The sequence below is a fragment of the Xenopus laevis genome, chromosome 2L (assembly GCF_017654675.1).
Source record: "Xenopus laevis strain J_2021 chromosome 2L, Xenopus_laevis_v10.1, whole genome shotgun sequence".
NCBI classification, from domain to species: Eukaryota; Metazoa; Chordata; class Amphibia; order Anura; family Pipidae; genus Xenopus; species Xenopus laevis.
The window spans coordinates 1,760,950-1,780,822 of record NC_054373.1 but is presented as its reverse complement, the minus strand read 5'-3'; the positions used below and the strand labels follow the sequence as shown (position 1 = coordinate 1,780,822).

The window sequence follows — 19,873 nt, the reverse complement described above, 5'->3', positions numbered from 1 at the left end:
TATCTGGTTGGTTGCTATGGGTAACCAGACTAGCAGCAGTGGGTCATGGACCCAGGAATTTATGGGTGCCATGAGTTAGGACAGTGGAAAGCAACATGAGCATTTGGTTGGCCGCTGAAGGCATTGGGCCAGTGCCCTTAGAATAAAGAATACAAACACCTGATTGGCTGCTTTGGGTTCCTGGGCTGGGGGGGGGGGCTGCTGGTCCTATTTCTGATTTTCTGCATATTGTCTGTGGTATTTATTCTGCTGCTCTACAACTGATTCCTTCCCACCCACAACCCCAGACACTGAATTTTCTATTTCCCATGTTACCTTTCCTGTTTAACCCTGATTGGCCAGAGACACAGTCGGGCCCCTGAGCCCTGTCTGCATGTGGAGAGAAGACACAGATCATTAGCCCCACCCCCTCAGCTTATCAGATCACTCATTGGCTACGCATATCTTGGTATCTATCGCCACCTTGTGTCTCTAACATGGAATTACACCATCAGACCCTCACCTCATTCCCTCCCAGTCTTCCTGACGTCTCTCCGGCTGGGCAGTGGGGGCAGGAGGCTCTGGGGTGGGGGCAAGTGTATTCTCATACAGAGTAACAATGTCACCTGCAAATAAACACAAGGCTGGTCTCATGGGGTGGTCTAATGTCACACACTGATCCCCCCCACTGATCCCCCCACAGAACATTAATGAGACGCTGCCCAGGAGATGGGCCAATGGATTTATACCCTGGCAATGAATAGGGCGTAGGCTTTTACCTTGAACTCCGTCCAGACTGGAGACCTTCGGTAATTCTCTGGACTCTGGAAATGACTGAAAAACAGAATGAAAAAATGAGATGGAAACATGGGGGATTCCACAGAGACAAGAGAGACAATTAGATATGTCAGTGAATCATATGCAGAAAAGCAAGAGTACAGTACAGAGTATGGGCTGATTCCATGTACAGTACAGGGTATGGGACTGATTCCATGTACAGTGCACAGTATGGGGCTGATTTCATGTACAGTACAGGGTACGGGGCTGATTCTATTTACAGTAGAGAGTATGGGGTTGGTTCAATCTACAGTATAGAGCACAAGGCTGATTCCACAAACAATACAGAGTATGGGGCTGATTCCATGTTCAGTAGAGAGTATTCGACTGATTCCATGTACAGTACAGGGTATAAGGGCTGATTCTATGTACAATAGAGTATGGGGCTGATTCCATGTACAGTACAGAGTACGGGGCTGATTCCATGTACAGTAGAGAGTATGAAGCTGATTTCATGTACAGCAGAGAGTACTGGGCTGATTCCATGTACAGTACAGAGTACGGGGCTGATTCCATGTACAGTACAGAGTACGGGGCTGATTCCATGTACAGTACAGAGTATGGGCTGATTCCATACACAGTATAAAGTATAACAATCGGTGAGAAGGGGACAAACATGGTGCAGGTCCAGGATTACAGAACTTCACTAACCCATTGGTACAACAGACTCACCAGCACCAACTTTAGCAGATCCGCAGAGTTCTCTGTCCTGGGGTCCTTAATGGCTGCCTCCATTAGCTCTGCCTCCTTCTTGTGCACATGATCAATGTACCCCTGTAAATAAACCAACCCATGTTACTGTACAAGACACCCCTAAACCTGATTGTTGTTTCCCTGGAAGAAAACCCAACATCTATATGTGAGAGCCCTACAAGTGAGAATGTGCCCCCTGCTGGACAAGGCAACACATTACAGGAAAAAACTCCAGAAAAGTAAACTGAGAGTTTGGGAATCCCCTGTAGCCAAGTACAACAACCTCCTCCATCAGCTCCTACTCCCCAGGGACACAACAACACCAATTACAGTGGGGAAATGACTCCCAACCCGAACATCCCAGGGAAGCACGAGTGAAAGGGTAGGTGATAAAGAATCAGGAACAAAGTTTGGATAAATAAATAATAAATGGAGGAAAGGGAAGCGGCACAGGAATGAGAAGTGGAAAACAGGACAGAAGGTGAGAACTAAAGGGTCAAATAAATCAGAGAACGAAAGAACATTAAACTCAAAGGAAATACCAGTGAATGTGGGTCCCTATTCCCCCCCCCTTTATCTGCCCCTGCTCCGTGCCCTTGCCCCCCCTTTACCTTGAGTGATAACTGCAGCCTCTCCCGCTGCTCCGTACTGATTGGCTCGTAACAAGAAAGCTGGCGGATCTGGAGAACATTGGGGCATTTCAGTGCTGGGGGGTGAGATCTGACTTTCTCCTTTGCCCCAATACTGAGCCCTTTCCAAACTCCGATGCCCAACGGGGGCCCTGCACGTCCCCTCTGCAAACAAAAGGAGGTTAATGGACTGTGCTGCGGCACACGAGTTTATCATGAGCTGAAAATGCAGAGACAGGGAATCCATTATCTACTGGGGTCAGGCCTGGGACATCATTCAGGTACAAACGTGTGGGAAGGGGCACTGGAAGTATATTAGCAGCTGGGGAATTCATGGGGTAACAACAGTACCAATCGCTTTGGGGAGCAGAGATACAGTAAGTACAATGGCACCTGGATAAGGTAATTCCCAGAGGTGGGACATATAACAAGGGAAGAAACAGTAAGTACATTAGCAGCTGGGACACTTATATTCCAGGGTTGGGTTAAGGGAGGGAGTAGGGAGTGGGGTACAGAAATTACCTCTACAGGAGGAAACTTATCCCAAGGTCTGGACATGAGGTTTGGGGGAATCAGGTTATTTCTTTCTTTCTGCATGACCCACGGAGATGTTTCGGGGAAAGGTTTCAGGACAGTGATGAACTGGACTCCTGAGAGATCAGATAGAAATAAATTTGATATAAATATATTAATATGTATATAATATCTATGAGGTTACGGCTATAGATGGGCGGTGTCTTTTCCTGTAGCCCACCTGGCAGTTCCAGGGCCGGTTCTCGGATCACAGCAGTTGCCGGGTCGGAGTAGCAAGAAGCCAAGAAATCTTCCACCTCCCGATTGCGGAGAATCTCCCCCCCAGAACCATCAGCATTTACAATGAAGAACCTGATGAGACAGAAATGAATGGCAGCAAGGAATGAGGGGAACTGGTCCAGAACAGAAGCAGCCGCATTGATCATGGGACCTTTCTGGGCTGGAAGAGCATGAGCCGAGTGCTGATAGTTTGGGCTTTTCACACCAAATAACCAACACAAAGACTAGGGGTAAAAGGATCCCCTTGTGTTCAGGGAAGCTGCAATCATATATATACTGTATATGTTCTCCAGGTTCTGTACCTTGGCACATGTAAATCATACACATCAGGAGCGTGTTCCCTGGTATCACTTTCTGCCAGGCTTTTCTCTTCCTCTTCCTCACAGGTATCACCGCTGGCAATATGCACCGACGTGCTCCCATTCACCAGGACCTAAGGGATAATGCACCAGTTTATAGGGGTCTGGGCCAAATAATGCCGTGTGCTTGGCACCAGTCACAGAACCTCTGGATCCCTACTCACCTGTGTAGAAATCAGGGTTTTAGATTTAAGCCATATATAAGTGGTTATATTAAAATGACAAAGATTATAGAACCTGCTCACTTAAACCCCCTCTTTTGAGATTGGATTCAGGTTTACAGCAGCACTACAGGTGTGTGGTTACCTGGAAGAGGTTCCCCTCTGGATCTAGAACCTCACAGATCACTGGCGCCGTGTGACTCATGATGTAACTTCCTGGGGGCAGGTCCTTTTGCCTGGGGGAGCCCAGAATGGAGGAACTGGTGCGAGGAGCGTAGACTGCGTCCCCATCCTGGTTAATGGTCAGGGAGCCGGACATTGAGGGGTGCACCTGCCCGAAACAGGGACAGACCATTATTGAAGGTGAGTATTGTGCCCAGATACAGCATGTGCAGCTGCAGCCATGGAATCCTGTCTTTGGTCACCTTCTGCCCAGTAGACCCAAGTTCTGTGATCCAAGTACTTTCCCATTTATTCACACTCCCAAGTATAACTGCACGTGCAAAACCACAGCCTGATGTCCCCCAAAACAAAAGAACCCCAAAGTAGAGACAAATTTCCTTCTCTCTCCATCCCTAGATCCATGGATACAGGTTTCACATGGGTGGAAGGAGATTTCTAGATATCCCAAAACAGAATACCTGGTAGGTCCCCTGAGGCGTTGCCAGAACCTCGGTCCCATCCCCAAACACAGCACAGCAGATATTTTCTTCCTGGTTCAGGATAATGGTGGCAAAGTGTGTGTTTTCGACTCGTACAAACTCCACCCTCTTTGTGACAGTGGGCGGGATTTCCCCTGTGAAACAGGAAGGGGATAGACATGAGATTGGTTCCATGCCATGTGTGGATATGGATCAGCCCAACACAGAGGGGTGCCAGGACATGGTTAATGCACATATAAATATTAGGGGTGCAAGAGAAAGGTCCCCCTGTACCTGTTTCCATGTGGTCCCCCAGTACCGACATCTCCACTTCCTGGTAGAATGTTGTGATCCTGGTACCGTCCACATGTTCTACAATCTTGGTCCCATCCGGCTTAAGCACAGTCACAACCTGATCTTCTCGTGTGATCATCACCTAGAGACATGGGCACAGGAACAGTGAGGGTTAAAGGGGCTGGTAGATTTCATAGCCAGGTTAGTATTGGGGTCACTTCAGTAAAATAAGCTCAAAAAGTGGGAATATAGAGAGACGATCCCCCGTGGTACTGATAGTTAGTAGCCCAATAGTGTAGAACTCTCATCTTCAGTAACCAAACTGAACTCAATGGGGACAACTCACCATTCCGTTAACAGGGTCGGTAGCTATGTAGGACATAAGGGGGTTCAGCTCCAGCCTCTCAGAGCCCCTGGTACCAATCTGCTGCCCAGAGGAGGTGGTTGTAATCCAAGTGCCCACTGGCTTCACTTTAGTGGCACTTGAGGTTAAAGGGGTGGGTTCAGGAAGAGGGGGTTCAGGAATCTCTGGCTTTCCTGCTGACAATTTTTGGCCACTTTTGCCTATTGAGGAGAGAGAGAGATACAATTATGAAGGACTTGGGTAGAACATGAGCACTCTACTCTCCATCCTAATGTAGATCAGCCACATACTCTCAGCTTGGCCCCTCGATGATTCTCATATTCCCTTGCACCCGCACGCTGCAAATGGGCCAAAGTGTCAGGCAATATGGATCGGGGATCATGTACAATATAAGAACACCGATTGGCCTGACGAATGACAGATAATGTTGCCTCTCCGAATGCCCACGTAGAAATACCCACAGTGCTTTGCAGCTTTGACTTATAGTATTATCAGGTGCCAGTCTGAAGTTGCAACTGCAGTGGTTAATTATATGGATCCAGTAGGACCCACTTAAGGGCAGACTCCATGATCTGCTGGTTACAGCACTGCCTGCATTTCCAACTGATGCCACGCAGTCATTTAACAGCCTGAAGCTTGTGCACCAACATCAGCGATCTCTTTATTCCAGTTCCCATCAGTCCCACTTAGACAATGGCTCAGAATGAATTAGGTACCAGGAAACAGCAAATACCTTTCTTAACTTCTGCCGCTGCCTCTTTAGTCTCTTGGGGGATCGGGTTAAGTGACTGAGGTTGTGGCTCCATCACAGAATTTGCTGAAGCCTCTCGAGATGATGATGATGGTGGTCGGGGCTGGAGAATGGGGCCAGAGTCCGGACTTCTGCTAATTGATCCATCAGGAAACAGAACCTACAGTAGGATATTGGTAACAGCAAATAGTATCAAATTAGTATCAGCAAATATTTGTATATATCAGAGCTACATCTATACACTATATTGCTGGTCCAATTCTAGATGAGAGCTACCTCTATACACTATAGTGCTGGTCCAATGCTAGATGAGAGCTACCTCTATACACTATAGTGCTGGTCCAATGCTAGATGAGAGCTACCTCTATACACTATAGTGCTGCCAGACTGATCATAGGAACATTAGTACTGAGCTGATCCTAGATGAACAAACTCTAACATCCATCATTTGCTTGTTACCCAGAAACCCTTGGGTTGGACCAGGTCTGGACTGGGGCTCAAAATAGGCCCTGGCATTTCGAGTACATAGAGGCCCAACCAGTCCCCACCAGCCAACTCCACAATGACTGTCTATGGCATCTTACAGAAGCCCCTCTGGCATTTGCCAGAACTCAAAGATTGCCAGTCCGGGCCTGGGTTGGACAAAGAAACAGAGTCGTACCTCGGTTGAGCCGTCCAACATGTATTTAATGACTGAGCCCTGGGCTGTGATGACCCTGGAGGCTTCTTCTATCAGGGGAATCTTTTTGGATTTGTAGAGTTGTGAGTTCCTCACTCTCACGGGGTAAGTCTGGCGCACAAGCAGCCTCTCTGCGGGCCCCGGAACTGCAGCCTTTGAATCTGAGAAGGTCAGATACACAGTTATTGACACACTGTGACAGACATACAGACAGACTGACTGACAGTAAAAGTGAACCTTCTGTTATCCTCCTGGAACTGCAGGTTCTAAGCAAGACCTTGGGAATGGACATTCTAAGGCTGTTTATTATAAGAGAAACCAATTCTATACAGTGAGTGAGTGAGTGAGTAAGTGCTTTTGGATACCATGAGTATTAATCCTAGTCTGGTCCTACTTGAAGCTATTGATCAGTGCTATTGCCTTGGGTGGTTTTGTACTTGGGTCGTCTTGTACTTGGGTTGTGTTGTACTTGGGTCGTCTTGTACTTGGGTCGTCTTGTACTTGGGTTGTGTTGTACTTGGGTTGTGTTGTACTTGGGTTGTGTTGTACTTGGGTCATCTTGTATTTGGGTTGTGTTGTACTTGGGTCGTCTTGTACTTGGGTTGTGTTGTACTTGGGTTGTGTTGTATTTGGGTCGTCTTGTACTTGGGTTGTGTTGTACTTGGGTTGTGTTGTACTTGGGTCATCTTGTATTTGGGTTGTGTTGTACTTGGGTCGTCTTGTACTTGGGTCGTCTTGTACTTGGGTTGTCTTGTACTTGGGTTGTGTTGTACTTGGGTTGTGTCGTACTTGGGTCATCTTGTATTTGGGTTGTGTTGTACTTGGGTCGTCTTGTACTTGGGTCGTCTTGTACTTGGGTTGTGTTGTACTTGGGTTGTGCTGTACTTGGCCTTGTTTTCCTGTAGTGTTACATATGGTCTTGTCTCTGACTTAAGTAAAGTTGGACTTGGTCTTGTATTGGGACTGTTACACCTCATTTTGTTCTCTGTTGATATTATCATAGTCTCAGTTAATTTACTCTTAGTCTTGTGCGCTAATACACTTGGACAAGAAGGATTTATGACCTTTCTTCTGGGGGGAAAGTTCTGTATGACCAATACAACATTAGAGTCCGGTATCATCAGGCCTCATCTCATCAACCGGTGCCGCAATTTCCCATGGAAACAAGTTGTTGAGACCAAGGGACTGGACACGTGGAATCCAAGGTGCCATTTTCATGGTGTTTCTGGTTGGATCTAGTTTGGTGGCACTAATGGGGTAAGTAACCCCTGTAGTCTCAGTGATGGTCTCAAAGTAGACTTGTCCATCTGTTGTCTTGGTTGCAAGCTCACTGGGCTAATTATCTGTAGTCTTGATTTGTATTTGATCCCAGGACTAAGTGGTTTTGGTTTCAGTACTGATGGGCCTATGTGTGCATTACCCTAAAGTGTTTCTAGAGATAAAAAATTCCAGTTGCATGTGTATAGGGAAACGCCTCTGGATGGAACATCTGAAATTCATTAACTTCTAGTCATTTCCATATTTGTCCTATAATTAAATGAAATTTTTAATTGTGATTCTGTTTCTTCCCAGTTTTCCTCCTTCCCTCACTTGAAAGTGCTAATTATGTTGAACCGCACAGAACAAACCCAGGGAACACTTGGCCACCCAATGTATTTCCCTTTGATTTGCTGGCATTGATTGAGCGGAACTTGTTCTGGGAGAACCTTCTTTCCAGTCCATTTGCTGACATTGTTTATCATTTCTTTCCTTTCTTATCTTTCCCCTTGTCTGATTTTCCATTTTTCAGCAATTTCTGGCTTTTTTTCATTTTCATTATGATTCACTTTGAGACATTACATTTAATTGAAATCATTCCTTATATGTTCTTTCCTGGATATACACATGCTGCTGACATGCTCTGTTTTCAACATAGTCACTTAATCACTGAATTGCTCAGCCCTTTGATTAAATTTTTCCTCTCTCTCTATCCTCTGCCCACAGTTCCCACAATCCCCTGCTCTTGCTAAATAATCTGCAAGAATTACTTTTCTCCAGCTCTTCTCTTAACCCCAAATTTGGCTTCTTTTTGGGCTGGTTTGGATGCACTGATAATGAAAGGAGGATGTGCCAGTACAGAAAGGCAAAGAGAAGGCATGATACTCAGTGTGTCAGTACAGAAAGGCAAAGAGAAGGCATGATACCCAGTATGTCAGTACAGAGATCTGCGATTGTCACTTGGGTTCATGATAAGTTTATTGTGCGATTGTCACTTGGGTTCATGATAACTTTATATAGATTTATAATGGTGATAGAGAATAACCTGTTGGCGTCTCCTGTAGGAATGTCACAAGAAGCCCATTGGGGCAGGAGACATTCAGACTTTGGAAGGTAGAACTCTCTGGAGCTGGTTCTAAAAGGACTGGAAGCTTTACTGGTTCTACCTGAAGGGTTAAAACATAACAGGTATGTTTGTAGTTAGCAAATCACACAACCCAATCTTATGCACTAATGTCCATGTTGTTACAGAACACTGAACACAATAGGTGAAATGCAACTTAATCTCTACCTCCCTCCTGATACCACCTTGTCTTCTCACACCTATTCCTTATTTATTGTCCCAGCCAGTAACATCCTATCTGCCCACATCACCAGGGTCTCTCACATATCATCCCCCTTATTATGCCCCCAAGTGCTACTGACCTTTATCTCTAGAGGTTTAGGAGGCTCCTCGACTGCTTGAGGTGGTGGCTGTGGAGTCTTCGCAGCTTTGGCAGATTTCTGCCGGGGGGATTTGCGGCCTTTTCCAGCAGGTGGAGAAGCTTCAGGAGGTGGAGGTGTTGGGACTATACCAGGAGTATGTAAACTAGGTAATGTCAACATGTCTGCAAGGGTTGGGTCCTTATCCTCTGTAAGGATTAGAAAACATAAGGGCTTCCATCAGATGGTTTCTGGTCCAGGACAACCTATGAACTGAAATCTGTGCTTGTGGTACAGACTCCCTGTCATCAGAGTGTTCTAGTCCCACCCACTGCTTACATTACAGACAACTTGACCAGCTTGACCACCATCTAGACCAGCAGGCAGATGGCACAGCAGCCATGACTCACCACCATGAGATTCAAGAGGCTGTGCCTAATGGAGGTCAACAAACAAACTGATGATGCAAGGCATGTGGGAATCTTTGGGATTCGCTTTCCTATAGGCCCAACTGTATAGGAACACCTGTCTGTGACCTCATTTCTATAACACAGAAAGGCCCTACCCAGATCCCTACAGAACATTTGGACATTGTTTTCAATCACTTTCTCACCTGGTCCTTTCCCTGAGGCGCCATAGTGACTGAGAGAGAGCTGGATGCCATTCTCCAGGGTGGCTGAGAACGAGCCAAACTCACTGACACTTTTCTTTGTGATGTTTGGTTTCCCTATGGAGAGAGTTGAAGGGTTGAAATTGTATTCCTATGCATTCATTCTATGGGTTTCCAACCTCAAGCTTAACCATAACTCACAGCAATGCAGAGTTTGGGCACACAGGGGCCTGACAAATATGCAACTTTCCTGGGCAGATTTTTTAAATATTGTCCCTTGCCTGTGTGAACCCAACACCTTCCCTCCAAACAAGCCCATGTTCACCCACACACTGACCTTCCTTATCAGCACAGACAATCTCCTCCGGCTTTTCTTGGGTGGGGTTTGTGGGGTTGGTGATGTGAACCAGGAAAATGTGTCCATCCTTCAGTAATTTCACTGTCACAAAGGAAGAGCCTAGAAGATAAACAGCCTGTTATTTTCCTCCTGGTGATACCAGGATGGGACAACACTGGCAGCATGAAACTGTCCCTTAAACTTGGAAAAGATGACCTGTACAGTGTGTATTTACCAGTCTCTTGCTAATCCTTCCATTCTTCTAACTAGACCTACCTCTCCATTGCCAAAATCCTTGGCTTGGGTCGCAAAATGAATGAGAGTTATAGGGTTCTACAATCCGTCTGAATTGAGGCTGATCTGCTAAATCAATTGGCCAGATATTTAGAATGACAAGTAGTTTATTAGAATATATACAATCACCTTTCTCAAAGTGCACATGTTCCACTTGGATCTGCCCCCCATCTGTGGGGAAGAGGTGTCGGCTGCCCCCAGAGACCTGGATCAAACTGTCTCCCATGTTGTAACCAACAAACTGGTGAAAGAAAGAGGAAGCTGATGAGATGGTTGGTCAGTTGGAAATGAGTGGCCAAGGGGCAGGAGGGCACTTCTTACTCTGAAGAGCTTTTGAGGTGGTGCAGCAGGAAGATCAGGGTCAACAGTGACTGCCTCCTGTATCTTCAGATCCTCAGTGGTACTTTTGTCTTTTGAGCTATTTCTTCTGCTTCTTGGAGATTTTGGGGATCCCTTACTCCCCCGGGACTCAGACCGCTCCTTGCTGCTCCCTTTCTTCTTATTTGCTGACTTCCTTCCCTTTGTAGCTTTTTTCTCTTCCCTGAGACGCTCCTCTTCCTTCAACCGCTCCTGCTCCTCCTTCCAAGCCTACAATGGCACAAAACCTTATACTACAATGAGCTTTGGAGTTCTCCCGCCACTCCAACTTGCTCTTTATGTGTATCTAGGATGGACATTGTCACCTTTACCAATGGCTCTTCACTAGAGAGTTCCCTGGACTTACCTTCAAAGAATCCTCCCGGATGAAAGGATTACTCAGTGGTTCAGCCAGTGAGGGTTCTTCAGCCTTGCTCTCTGATCTCTTACCCTTGGGACCTGTATAAACCCAAAGGTAACAATGAACAGAGCCCAGATATTAAATATAATGTTATTTTGCTCCCCCTGACTATTTCAGTAGACCATATGTTATATGAAGTGAATTAGACATTTTTGATGTGAATTAGAAATAGGAACTAGCCCTTGTTTGTAGGGACCCTTCTTCCTGATTTCCAGTGAGCTCTATGTCTTACCCCATAACATGCCAATCTCCATACTATATATTTAGCAAGGGCATAAAGCATGGTAAGAGTGGAACCTCCTAATGCAAATGGAATGGAAAAAGTATAGATATCCTATCTCTAAATGCATAGGCGAGTTCATAGGTGGGAAGCTGGCTGAACCCCAAGTGCATACACTATGGTGGATCAGTTGTTGCAAGTAATGAAAAAATGACTGAATGCAGCTTGAAAGTTCAACAGAAAGTGGGCTGTCCTACCATACCTCCATGGAATAATGACTCTATATGTTTGTGCATAATACATGTGCAGTAAAACGGTGACATACTGAATATTATTATTGAGCCAGTGCCACTTTAAACAGTAATGTGAATAAGTCCATAGAAAAAGAGCCAGACTTTGCTCACTTGCCAATGGGTGATCATGAAACCAATTAGAAAGGATGGGACCAGCTGACGAGCACCTCCTGTATGTGCGCGTCTCCATAAGGATTCCCGTTTAATATACAGCTGCTCTTGCCTAATTGGACTCATTTACACTGAGATGGCAATTAGCAGTTTATAAGAATTTACACAGAGCCAACACACATGACACCACGAGTCTTAATGAATTCCTGGCACAAGCTGCACCCAATGAACCCAACTAAATGTACGAGCAATGGGTTATTGGCCATTTTATTGCAACAATGTTTTCTTTCCCAATAATAATACAATTAGTTGGAATTTCCTTGTAGATAATTAGCCCCAAACCCTACATTTTCTTTCTCCAGTATGGATGAACCGGTGCCATAAGTTGTATGTGGTTGCTTGAGGGCACGTCTTGGGCAGAACATTGATCCTTGACTGAACGTGATGGGTAAAGATTTTCTGCCCTGAGTAAGCTGAAACGCACCATACACAATGACTTGAGGAACCGCTTGGTTCTCACTAAACCATGAACACTTACTTTTTGACTTTCTAGGTGAGGGGGATCTCTTGGCTTTCTTTGTGTTGGGTTTTGGTAGGGTCTCACCACCCTGTTGAGGCTGCACTTGCTTCATAGCTTCCAACTCTCTGACTGCCATTTCCTCCTGATACTTCTCCTCCTCCTCCTTCACCCAGCTGGAAATGGAGTCTGCCACCAGCTCCAGGTAGTTTCTGCCAGGAGACAAGGGAGGCAAAAAAGAGATCTGAGGAGATCTGGAGAGCTAAAGGATGGCTCGGGATATCAGTCTACTTCTAATTGTGATACAAAATCACCATTATTTTTTTATCTATCATTGTGGTTGATCTTCTAAGGCTTGTCTCATGCCCATTGGCTTAAGTTTGTCTCATGTCCATTGGCTTAAGTTTGTGTCATGCCCAATGATATACATTTATTACAAGCCCTAATACTTGTCTCATGTTGCTGAGAGACAGTACAATATGTAGAAAGAAGTGAACAGAATCAAGAAGGAGCCTTTACTAATTGTGTGGACCTTCTAACCCTTCCCAATGGATTCCGAGGCATACCTGAAGCTGACATCGGAATGGAGAGCCATATCCCAGGATTCCTGGCTCTGATGGTAAGGATTCATGGGATTGTGCATGACGAGGAGCAGAGAGTTATCCTGAGTATGATAATAGTAATCCACACATCTGTAGGACTGAGCGGCATCACACACGACCTGCCCCAGAGACACATGTTACACATGTTACACGGATTCTATATTCATGCCACACTCAACATATACAAAGTAAATAGAATAAGGTGCCCAGCAAAGTCTCTGGCCGCCATACACAATACAGAGGCTACTGCACCACCTGGAGTCCTCTCTCAGTCATGTAACTACACCAGACACCCTACTTATTGGCTGGAGGTAACTATCACTCCACACTCCTACCTGCTTGAGTAGTTCTGAATTAAAATGCTCCGAGTAGCACCAGTCACTCAGGGATCTTCTCTGTGTCCTCTGAATGTCTTCAAGCCGTGTCTGTTCAACCACCTTCTCTTGGGAAATCTCCTTCTCTGCTCCTTCCTAGAAAAGTATATATAATTATAGGGAATTATGGCCACAATAAATGGTTGGTATAAATGTTTGATACTGGAGCAGCAAGATCCTCCCTAGGTAAGTGAATCCAGTCTTCTATCCTTCCATCCACAGATAAAGAGCTCTGATTCTCTGTCCTTCATGCTGCTTGGCTGCTCTCTTTCTCATGGTAATACAGGAACCACTCCCCAGTTAATTGAATCCAAGTACTTACCTAAGCCAAGAGTTCAGATTCTCTGTATCTTCTGCTCTCTTTCCCATGGTCAGACAGGAACCTCCCCCTGGGTAAGTGAATCCAATCTCCCCCAGTACTTACCCAGGTACAGAGCTCTGATTCTCTGTACTTCCTGCTCCTGGGCTGTTCTCTTTCCCATGGTCAGACAGGAACCTCCCCCTGGGTAAGTGAATCCAATCTCCCCAGTACTTACCCAGGTACAGAGCTCTGATTCTCTGTACTTCCTGCTCCTGGGCTGTTCTCTTTCCCATGGTCAGACAGGAACCTCCCCCTGGGTAAGTGAATCCAATCTCCCCCAGTACTTACCCAGGTACAGAGCTCTGATTCTCTGTACTTCCTGCTCCTGGGCTGTTCTCTTTCCCATGGTCAGACAGGAACCTGCCCCTGGGTAAGTGAATCCCAATCTCCCCCAGTACTTACCCAGGTACAGAGCTCTGATTCTCTGTACTTCCTGCTCCTGGGCTGTTCTCTTTCCCATGGTCAGACAGGAACCTCCCCCTGGGTAAGTGTATCCAATCTCCCCCAGTACTTACCCAGGTACAGAACTCTGATTCTCTGTACTTCCTGCTCCTGGGCTGTTCTCTTTCCCATGGTCAGTCAGGAACCTTCCCCTGGGTAAGTACTGCGGGAGATTGGATTCACTTACCCAGGGGGAGGTTCCTGTCTGACCATGGGAAAGAGAACAGCCCAGGAGCAGGAAGTACAGAGAATCAGAGCTCTGTACCTGGGTAAGTACTGGGGGAGATTGGATTCACTTACCCAGGGGGAGGTTCCTGTCTGACCATGGAAAGAGAACAGCCCAGGAGGCAGGAAGTACAGAGAGTCAGAGCTCTGTACCTGGGTAAGTACTGGGGAGATTCACTTACCCAGGGGGAGGTTCCTGTCTGACCATGGGAAAGAGAACAGCCCAGGAGCAGGAAAGTACAGAGAATCAGAGCTCTGTACCTGGGTAAGTACTGGGGGAGATTGGATTCACTTACCCAGGGGGAGGTTCCTGTCTGACCATGGGAAAGAGAACAGCCCAGGAGCAGGAAGTACAGAGAATCAGAGCTCTGTACCTGGGTAAGAACTGGGGAGATTCCCTTACCCAGGGGGAGGTTCCTGTCTGACCATGGGAAAGAGAGCAGCCCAGGAGCAGGAAGTAGAGACAATTAGAGTTTTGTACCTGGGTAAGTACTGGGGGGGGATTGTATTCACTTACCCAGGGGGAGGTTCCTGCCTGAACATGGGAAAGAGAGCAGCCCAGAGTTCTTGACCTGGTTGCTGCGCTGGTGTCCTGATGTAAGTACATGAGTCAGATATATATGTTCGGATGCACTGCCACCTAGCGCCTGCAAGGCTCGGTTATTGGGGTCCTCCTGCACAGCATGTACCCCTGGCGCAGAGTGACCAAGAGCCTCCTTGTCCCTCTCCTCTCACTCCGTGTATCTTCCTATTTCTCTGCCTCTATCCAAGTTTCTATTGCAACCAGCTGTATGCGTTCCCCCCGCCTCCACACGCTGCCAAGCAGCTCTTTTTGCCTTTGATTTCGTTTATAGCCCCCATAATCGAAATATTTGTATTGTTAGGTTATGCATTTCTCAGCTTGCCAGTAATTAAGTGCAGGCTGAGTGGGTCGCCATCCAGACAGGGATATTTATAGGGAGCGCGTTGGACAGGTGTTGCGCAGGAGTCGCGCAGTCTGACCCAGTGACGCCATGACAGAGACTCCATATGAGCAGCACATGAGGGGATGGGATTCCATTTGGTTACCTGGTGCCCCCCTGCTTTGCTATTAGTTTGCTCCACTTTTCTTTGCACAGTTTGCTTCCTGCTCCTGAAGTGGAACATCCCTGTATCCAACTGAAATGCACTAGGATTCTCTAAGGTGGACCTTTACTGCAGTGCTGTAAATGAGGTGTCATACACTATACCATGGGATTGGCTCACTGGCTAGTAACACTCTTCCAAGGTTACTGTGAGCCACAAGAGCTTGCACTTGGGAAAGCAATCCATACAAGGCCAGTATAAACATGTGCAGGTATAAAGAAGACACACAGAGTAGAATGACTGATCCTCTAGGGCCCACACATCCTGGACATGATTCTGAGGGATACAGTGCACCCCAGCACCCTACACATGGAAGGAGGTGATAGAACCAAGAACTTTCTCTGTGAGCGACTCCCCTTCCAGCAGCACATCCTCATCCACAAGCAGATGGCAACCATTAGCTCTGGGTACTGCTGATATCACTGGTATTATGGTCAAACAATGGTGGAGCCAGGGTCCCCAATCTGGCATGTACTACTAAGAACAGAGCAGAGGGTGGGAATACTTATATCAGCAGAGTCTCACCAGATGATGTTAGGGGCCCAGGTACACTAGGGTTGCCCTGAGCTATCAGAATGGGAAAATGTGCCTGAGGACATAGACCCCTCACACCCCCATGAGGTTCATAGAAGCTTCAGTTTCTTGGAAATTTGAAGTTTCTCACACAATCATTACACATATTGAGGTTGTTATGTGAGGGATCTTCTAATGGAACACAAGTGGTTTGAGATTGTTATGTAAGGGACCTCTTAGTGAAACACAAGTGGTTTTAGGTTGTTGTGTGAGGGATCTTCTAGTGGAACACAAGTGGTCTGAGTTTGTTACGTGAGGGATCTTCTAGTGGAACACAAGTGGTCTGAGGTTGTTATGTGAGGCTTCTCCTAGTGGAACACAAGAGGTTTGGGTTTTTATGTAGAAAATTCCTAGTGGAACAAAAGTGGTTTGAGGTTGTCAGGTGAGGGATCTCCTAGTAGAACACAAGAGGGTTAGCTTGATATGTGAGGCATCTCCTAGTGGAACACAAGTGGATTGGGTTGATATGTGCGCCCGATAATATGTTCCATGGTAAGTAAAAATGCAGAACTCTCTTCCAGACATGTCTCATGGAGACAAAACACTAAACACCACATTCATTTCTAAAATCCCACCCCATGAATGACTGATACATGGGGGAGACAAGGCTGGTGTAAGAAGGGATCCACTCATTAGGTTTAATGTACTAGGCAATGCCCCAGCACAGATAATAGGGAAAGTCAGTCATGTTGGAGATCTCACCTCTTCCTCCTGATGCTGGCTTTGTCCATAAGAAGTCCCTAAGAGTGGAGAACAGATCATTGTTAGACCCCTAAACACCCTTCAGAGGAGTGTGAACTGTGTAGAACGAGTATGTCTATTCTCATTGGTTTGCACTAAATGTACTGCTGTGTCATGGCTTGGGAAGTATATATATATATATATATATATATATATATATATATATATATATATATATATATATATATATATATATATATATATATATATATATTTCATACAATACAGAACAGTGCAATACAATTCAGAGTCACACCTTCAGGTTCCAGTTCTTTGTGTTTGTGCAACTGCCTCACACTCTCCATTCTGCCCAGGGCACGGGCAAATCTGGCCGGATTGTCCCACGGAATGTCCCCGTCTTGCTGCACCTCTGTCCCACTGCTCTCCAGTTCCCCCAGATCATCCAGTCCAGTCAACTTCAGGCTTTCAAATGTGAAAAGCTTAAATGCCCAGGAGATTTGTTCCCAGGTGACGAACTCTGAGAGGTAATGAGGAGGTAACAGAGTATTAAGCACCAGCACAGCAGCTCTATGTGCTCCTCTACATAAACTACTTACTACCAGCTGAAGAAATGCATGTGCTGCAAAACAAGGCATAGTTGCCAGGGTAGTAACAACACATGGGATGGTATTTTGGGGGGGGTACCAATGAGCTATGATGAAGTATATGATGAAGTAGAAAGGATAACTGACACATGGGATAATAATAAAAGACATTGGTACCAAAGAGCATGGAGTTTGGGGGCAACAGGGGAGCAGTAATGCATGGGATGGTGTTCAGGGCAACTTGGCAGCTGTAATGCATAGGAAGGAGTTTGGGGGGCAAATGGGGAGCAGTAATGCATGGGATGGTGTTTTGTGGCAAGTGGGAATCGGTAATGCATAGGATGGTGTTTGGGTGTGACCGGGGAACAGTAATGCATGGGATGGTGTTTGGGGGGCACAGGCACTGGGGTGCAGTAATGTGTGGAATTGTGTTTGGGGGAAAGTGGGGAGCAGTAATGCATGGAATGGTATCTGGGGGCTACTGGGGAGCAGTAATGCATGGGATGGTGTGTGGGGGGGCACAGGTACTGGGGAGCAGTAATGCATAGGATGGTGTTTGGGGGAAGTGGGGAGCAGTATTGCATGGAGTGGTGCTTAGGGAAGAGTAGGGAGTAGTATTGCATCGAATGGTATTTGGGCTACTGGGGAGCAGTAATGCATGGGGTGGTGTTAGGGGGGAGGGGTGCAGGTACCAGGGAGCAGTAATGCATGGGATAGTGTTTGGGGGGCACAGATACTGTGGAGCAGTTATGCATGAGATGCTGCATGGTGTATAGTTACCAGACATGCAGTGGTGCATGAGTTCGTGTATCTGTGCAAGTCTCCGGGAGTTCCTCTCTGCTGCGGGTTGGGGAAATCGCAGAAGTTGCACAAGGGGAAGTTTTCCAATCATTTCCTGCTCTATTCTCACTGGATTCAATGTTCTGGGACACTGAAACAAAACCAGGGTAGAATCCAGGGGTCAACCCTAACTAGTAACCATGGAATAATTGCCCCTGCACATTAGTCATATTTACCCCAGTCCGGTTCTCCCAAGTACCCCATTACCATACCCACAAGTCTTGTCTTATCTAGAGGTACAGATCAGACTAGCCTGGGGTTGCATTGGAAGCCTTACAGTGAGCCCCTTTGCTGCAGCAATCATCTCTGGCATTGCCATCCCACTAGCCATGATGGGTGCTGGCTCCTTATTCCAGACCAACGTTACCTGTGCCTGGGTAGCCCTGTGCCTTGTCTTATCATGGTGGTTCAGCAGCTCCGGCCTTCTCTTCTCTTCTCGCTCATCTTCCGTCTCTTGGACAAGGAACGTGTTGTACAGATTCTGTATGAGGGAACGGGAAATGCTATTGGCCTGAAAGTGAGGATGTTCTAGTGCTGCTCAGTCATGGAAGTGACCCTCTTATATAATGTATTGTATATATTTATTTGTGTGTGTGCAGGGGCAGTGTGCTATGCTGGGCTTGGGCAAATACCCCTGGAGGGCAACTGATACAACTGATACAACTGATACAAGTTTAAGCTTCTGGTCCAGCGGGTGTAGGAGCCCAATGAGGAAAACAACTGCAGCAGAGGAAGGATAAGGCCAAGTACAGGACATGGCACATAATCTGCTGGGTCAGGTTTTGGGTGCCGTTACCTTCTTTTCCTTGTCCGACAGAGAGAGAGAATCCAAAACAGAAATCATGTGACCTGCAATCACAGGATCCAGCCCATCTGGGCGGGGCTCAAGTGCAGCTTGGCTGGGGGGCGCCAGATTCTCCATAGTGGCCACAACCTGTCACAAGGCAGAAGCCACATTATAATAGACCCCTCCTATTTACTGAACATTCAGGCTCTTCATCTTGGAATGATTTACATTAAGGAAAGAGTTTGGGCCCCTGAGTGACTGACCTGTTCCACAACACAGTGCAGTATCACCGGGACCGACTGAAGCTCCTCGGGGGCGTCACCCAGGAGATCATTGTAATATCTCATATCCACCTCAGACACAGGACTCCGGGCTTCAACTTCCGCTGCTCTCACAGAAACGGGGGACACACAGAGTCAGGGTTAGTGGCCCAGCAATACACACACATAGACACAATGACACACACACAATGACACACACTCACACAGTTCAATCCCAATGGAGCCCCCAGACACAGGTAATTCCTTAGTGGCACATCCTATGGGAATTTCCCTTGGGGACCCCAAGTTTATTTTGCCATTGAATCCCTGATCAGAGTGTTCCATTGTAGCCAGAATAGCCAGAAGTCTCTGCTCACACTCAGTTGCAATAGACCAGACGGGTCACTGTGAATGAATTACCCAGAAGCCCTTACTGTGCACTGGAGATGAAGGAGGCAGAGAAGCAGCTGGAGGAACCACATCAGCCTGAGTTTTCCTCTTGCCAATTGGAGATGATGGTGATGGGTCAACTTCTTGTGTCTGGGGTCATAAAACTCAGTATGAGGATCACATAGAGAACAATCAGGAGAGACATTATTTTATCTTCTGTCTTTACTCTGTTCTTCTTGTTCCTGTCCTGTTCTCTTTCCCATGGTCAAGATGGGGCATGGCTTGACCTCAAGTGAGAAAAAAAAACCTTTCATTCTGGTTGATAGTACAACTCCCTGTCTGGCCATGGGGGAGAGAGCAGCCAATTAGTTGGAAGTACCCAGAGGCAGAACTCATCACCTGTGATGTACTCTGGGGAGATTGGATCCACTTACCCAGGGGGAGGTTCCTGTCTGACCATGGGAAAGAGAACAGCCCAGGAGCAGGAAGTACAGAGAATCAGAGCTCTGTACCCAGGGGGAGGTTCCTGTCTGACCATAGGAAAGAGAACAGCCCAGGAGCAGGAAGTAC

At 46.6% G+C, this 19,873-nt stretch overlaps 1 protein-coding gene across 3 annotated transcripts in view; it reads right to left on the bottom strand.

Annotated features, from left to right (window-relative positions):
• Positions 1–19,873, bottom strand: part of spag17.L (sperm associated antigen 17 L homeolog) — an 82,944-nt gene that overhangs the window by 7,158 nt on the left and 55,913 nt on the right. For 2 of the 3 annotated variants that reach the window (XM_041581394.1, XM_018245795.2), the window contains exons 9-38: positions 19,348–19,453; positions 18,917–19,041; positions 18,663–18,800; positions 18,234–18,347; positions 17,807–17,957; positions 16,738–16,959; positions 16,443–16,480; positions 12,977–13,111; positions 12,606–12,760; positions 12,061–12,251; positions 10,845–10,936; positions 10,442–10,708; positions 10,250–10,361; positions 9,827–9,946; positions 9,493–9,606; positions 8,883–9,088; positions 8,503–8,623; positions 6,183–6,361; positions 5,504–5,681; positions 4,753–4,970; positions 4,407–4,548; positions 4,113–4,267; positions 3,617–3,802; positions 3,254–3,384; positions 2,893–3,023; positions 2,661–2,788; positions 2,121–2,303; positions 1,489–1,590; positions 759–813; positions 503–605 (exon numbers count right to left, since the gene is read on the bottom strand). In XM_041581394.1, the coding sequence (XP_041437328.1) occupies positions 503–605; positions 759–813; positions 1,489–1,590; positions 2,121–2,303; positions 2,661–2,788; positions 2,893–3,023; positions 3,254–3,384; positions 3,617–3,802; positions 4,113–4,267; positions 4,407–4,548; positions 4,753–4,970; positions 5,504–5,681; positions 6,183–6,361; positions 8,503–8,623; positions 8,883–9,088; positions 9,493–9,606; positions 9,827–9,946; positions 10,250–10,361; positions 10,442–10,708; positions 10,845–10,936; positions 12,061–12,251; positions 12,606–12,760; positions 12,977–13,111; positions 16,443–16,480; positions 16,738–16,959; positions 17,807–17,957; positions 18,234–18,347; positions 18,663–18,800; positions 18,917–19,041; positions 19,348–19,453 (4,298 nt within the window). The remainder of the gene's footprint in view (positions 1–502; positions 606–758; positions 814–1,488; positions 1,591–2,120; positions 2,304–2,660; positions 2,789–2,892; positions 3,024–3,253; positions 3,385–3,616; positions 3,803–4,112; positions 4,268–4,406; positions 4,549–4,752; positions 4,971–5,503; positions 5,682–6,182; positions 6,362–8,502; positions 8,624–8,882; positions 9,089–9,492; positions 9,607–9,826; positions 9,947–10,249; positions 10,362–10,441; positions 10,709–10,844; positions 10,937–12,060; positions 12,252–12,605; positions 12,761–12,976; positions 13,112–16,442; positions 16,481–16,737; positions 16,960–17,806; positions 17,958–18,233; positions 18,348–18,662; positions 18,801–18,916; positions 19,042–19,347; positions 19,454–19,873) is intronic. The other variant, XM_041581395.1, reaches the window with a different exon arrangement.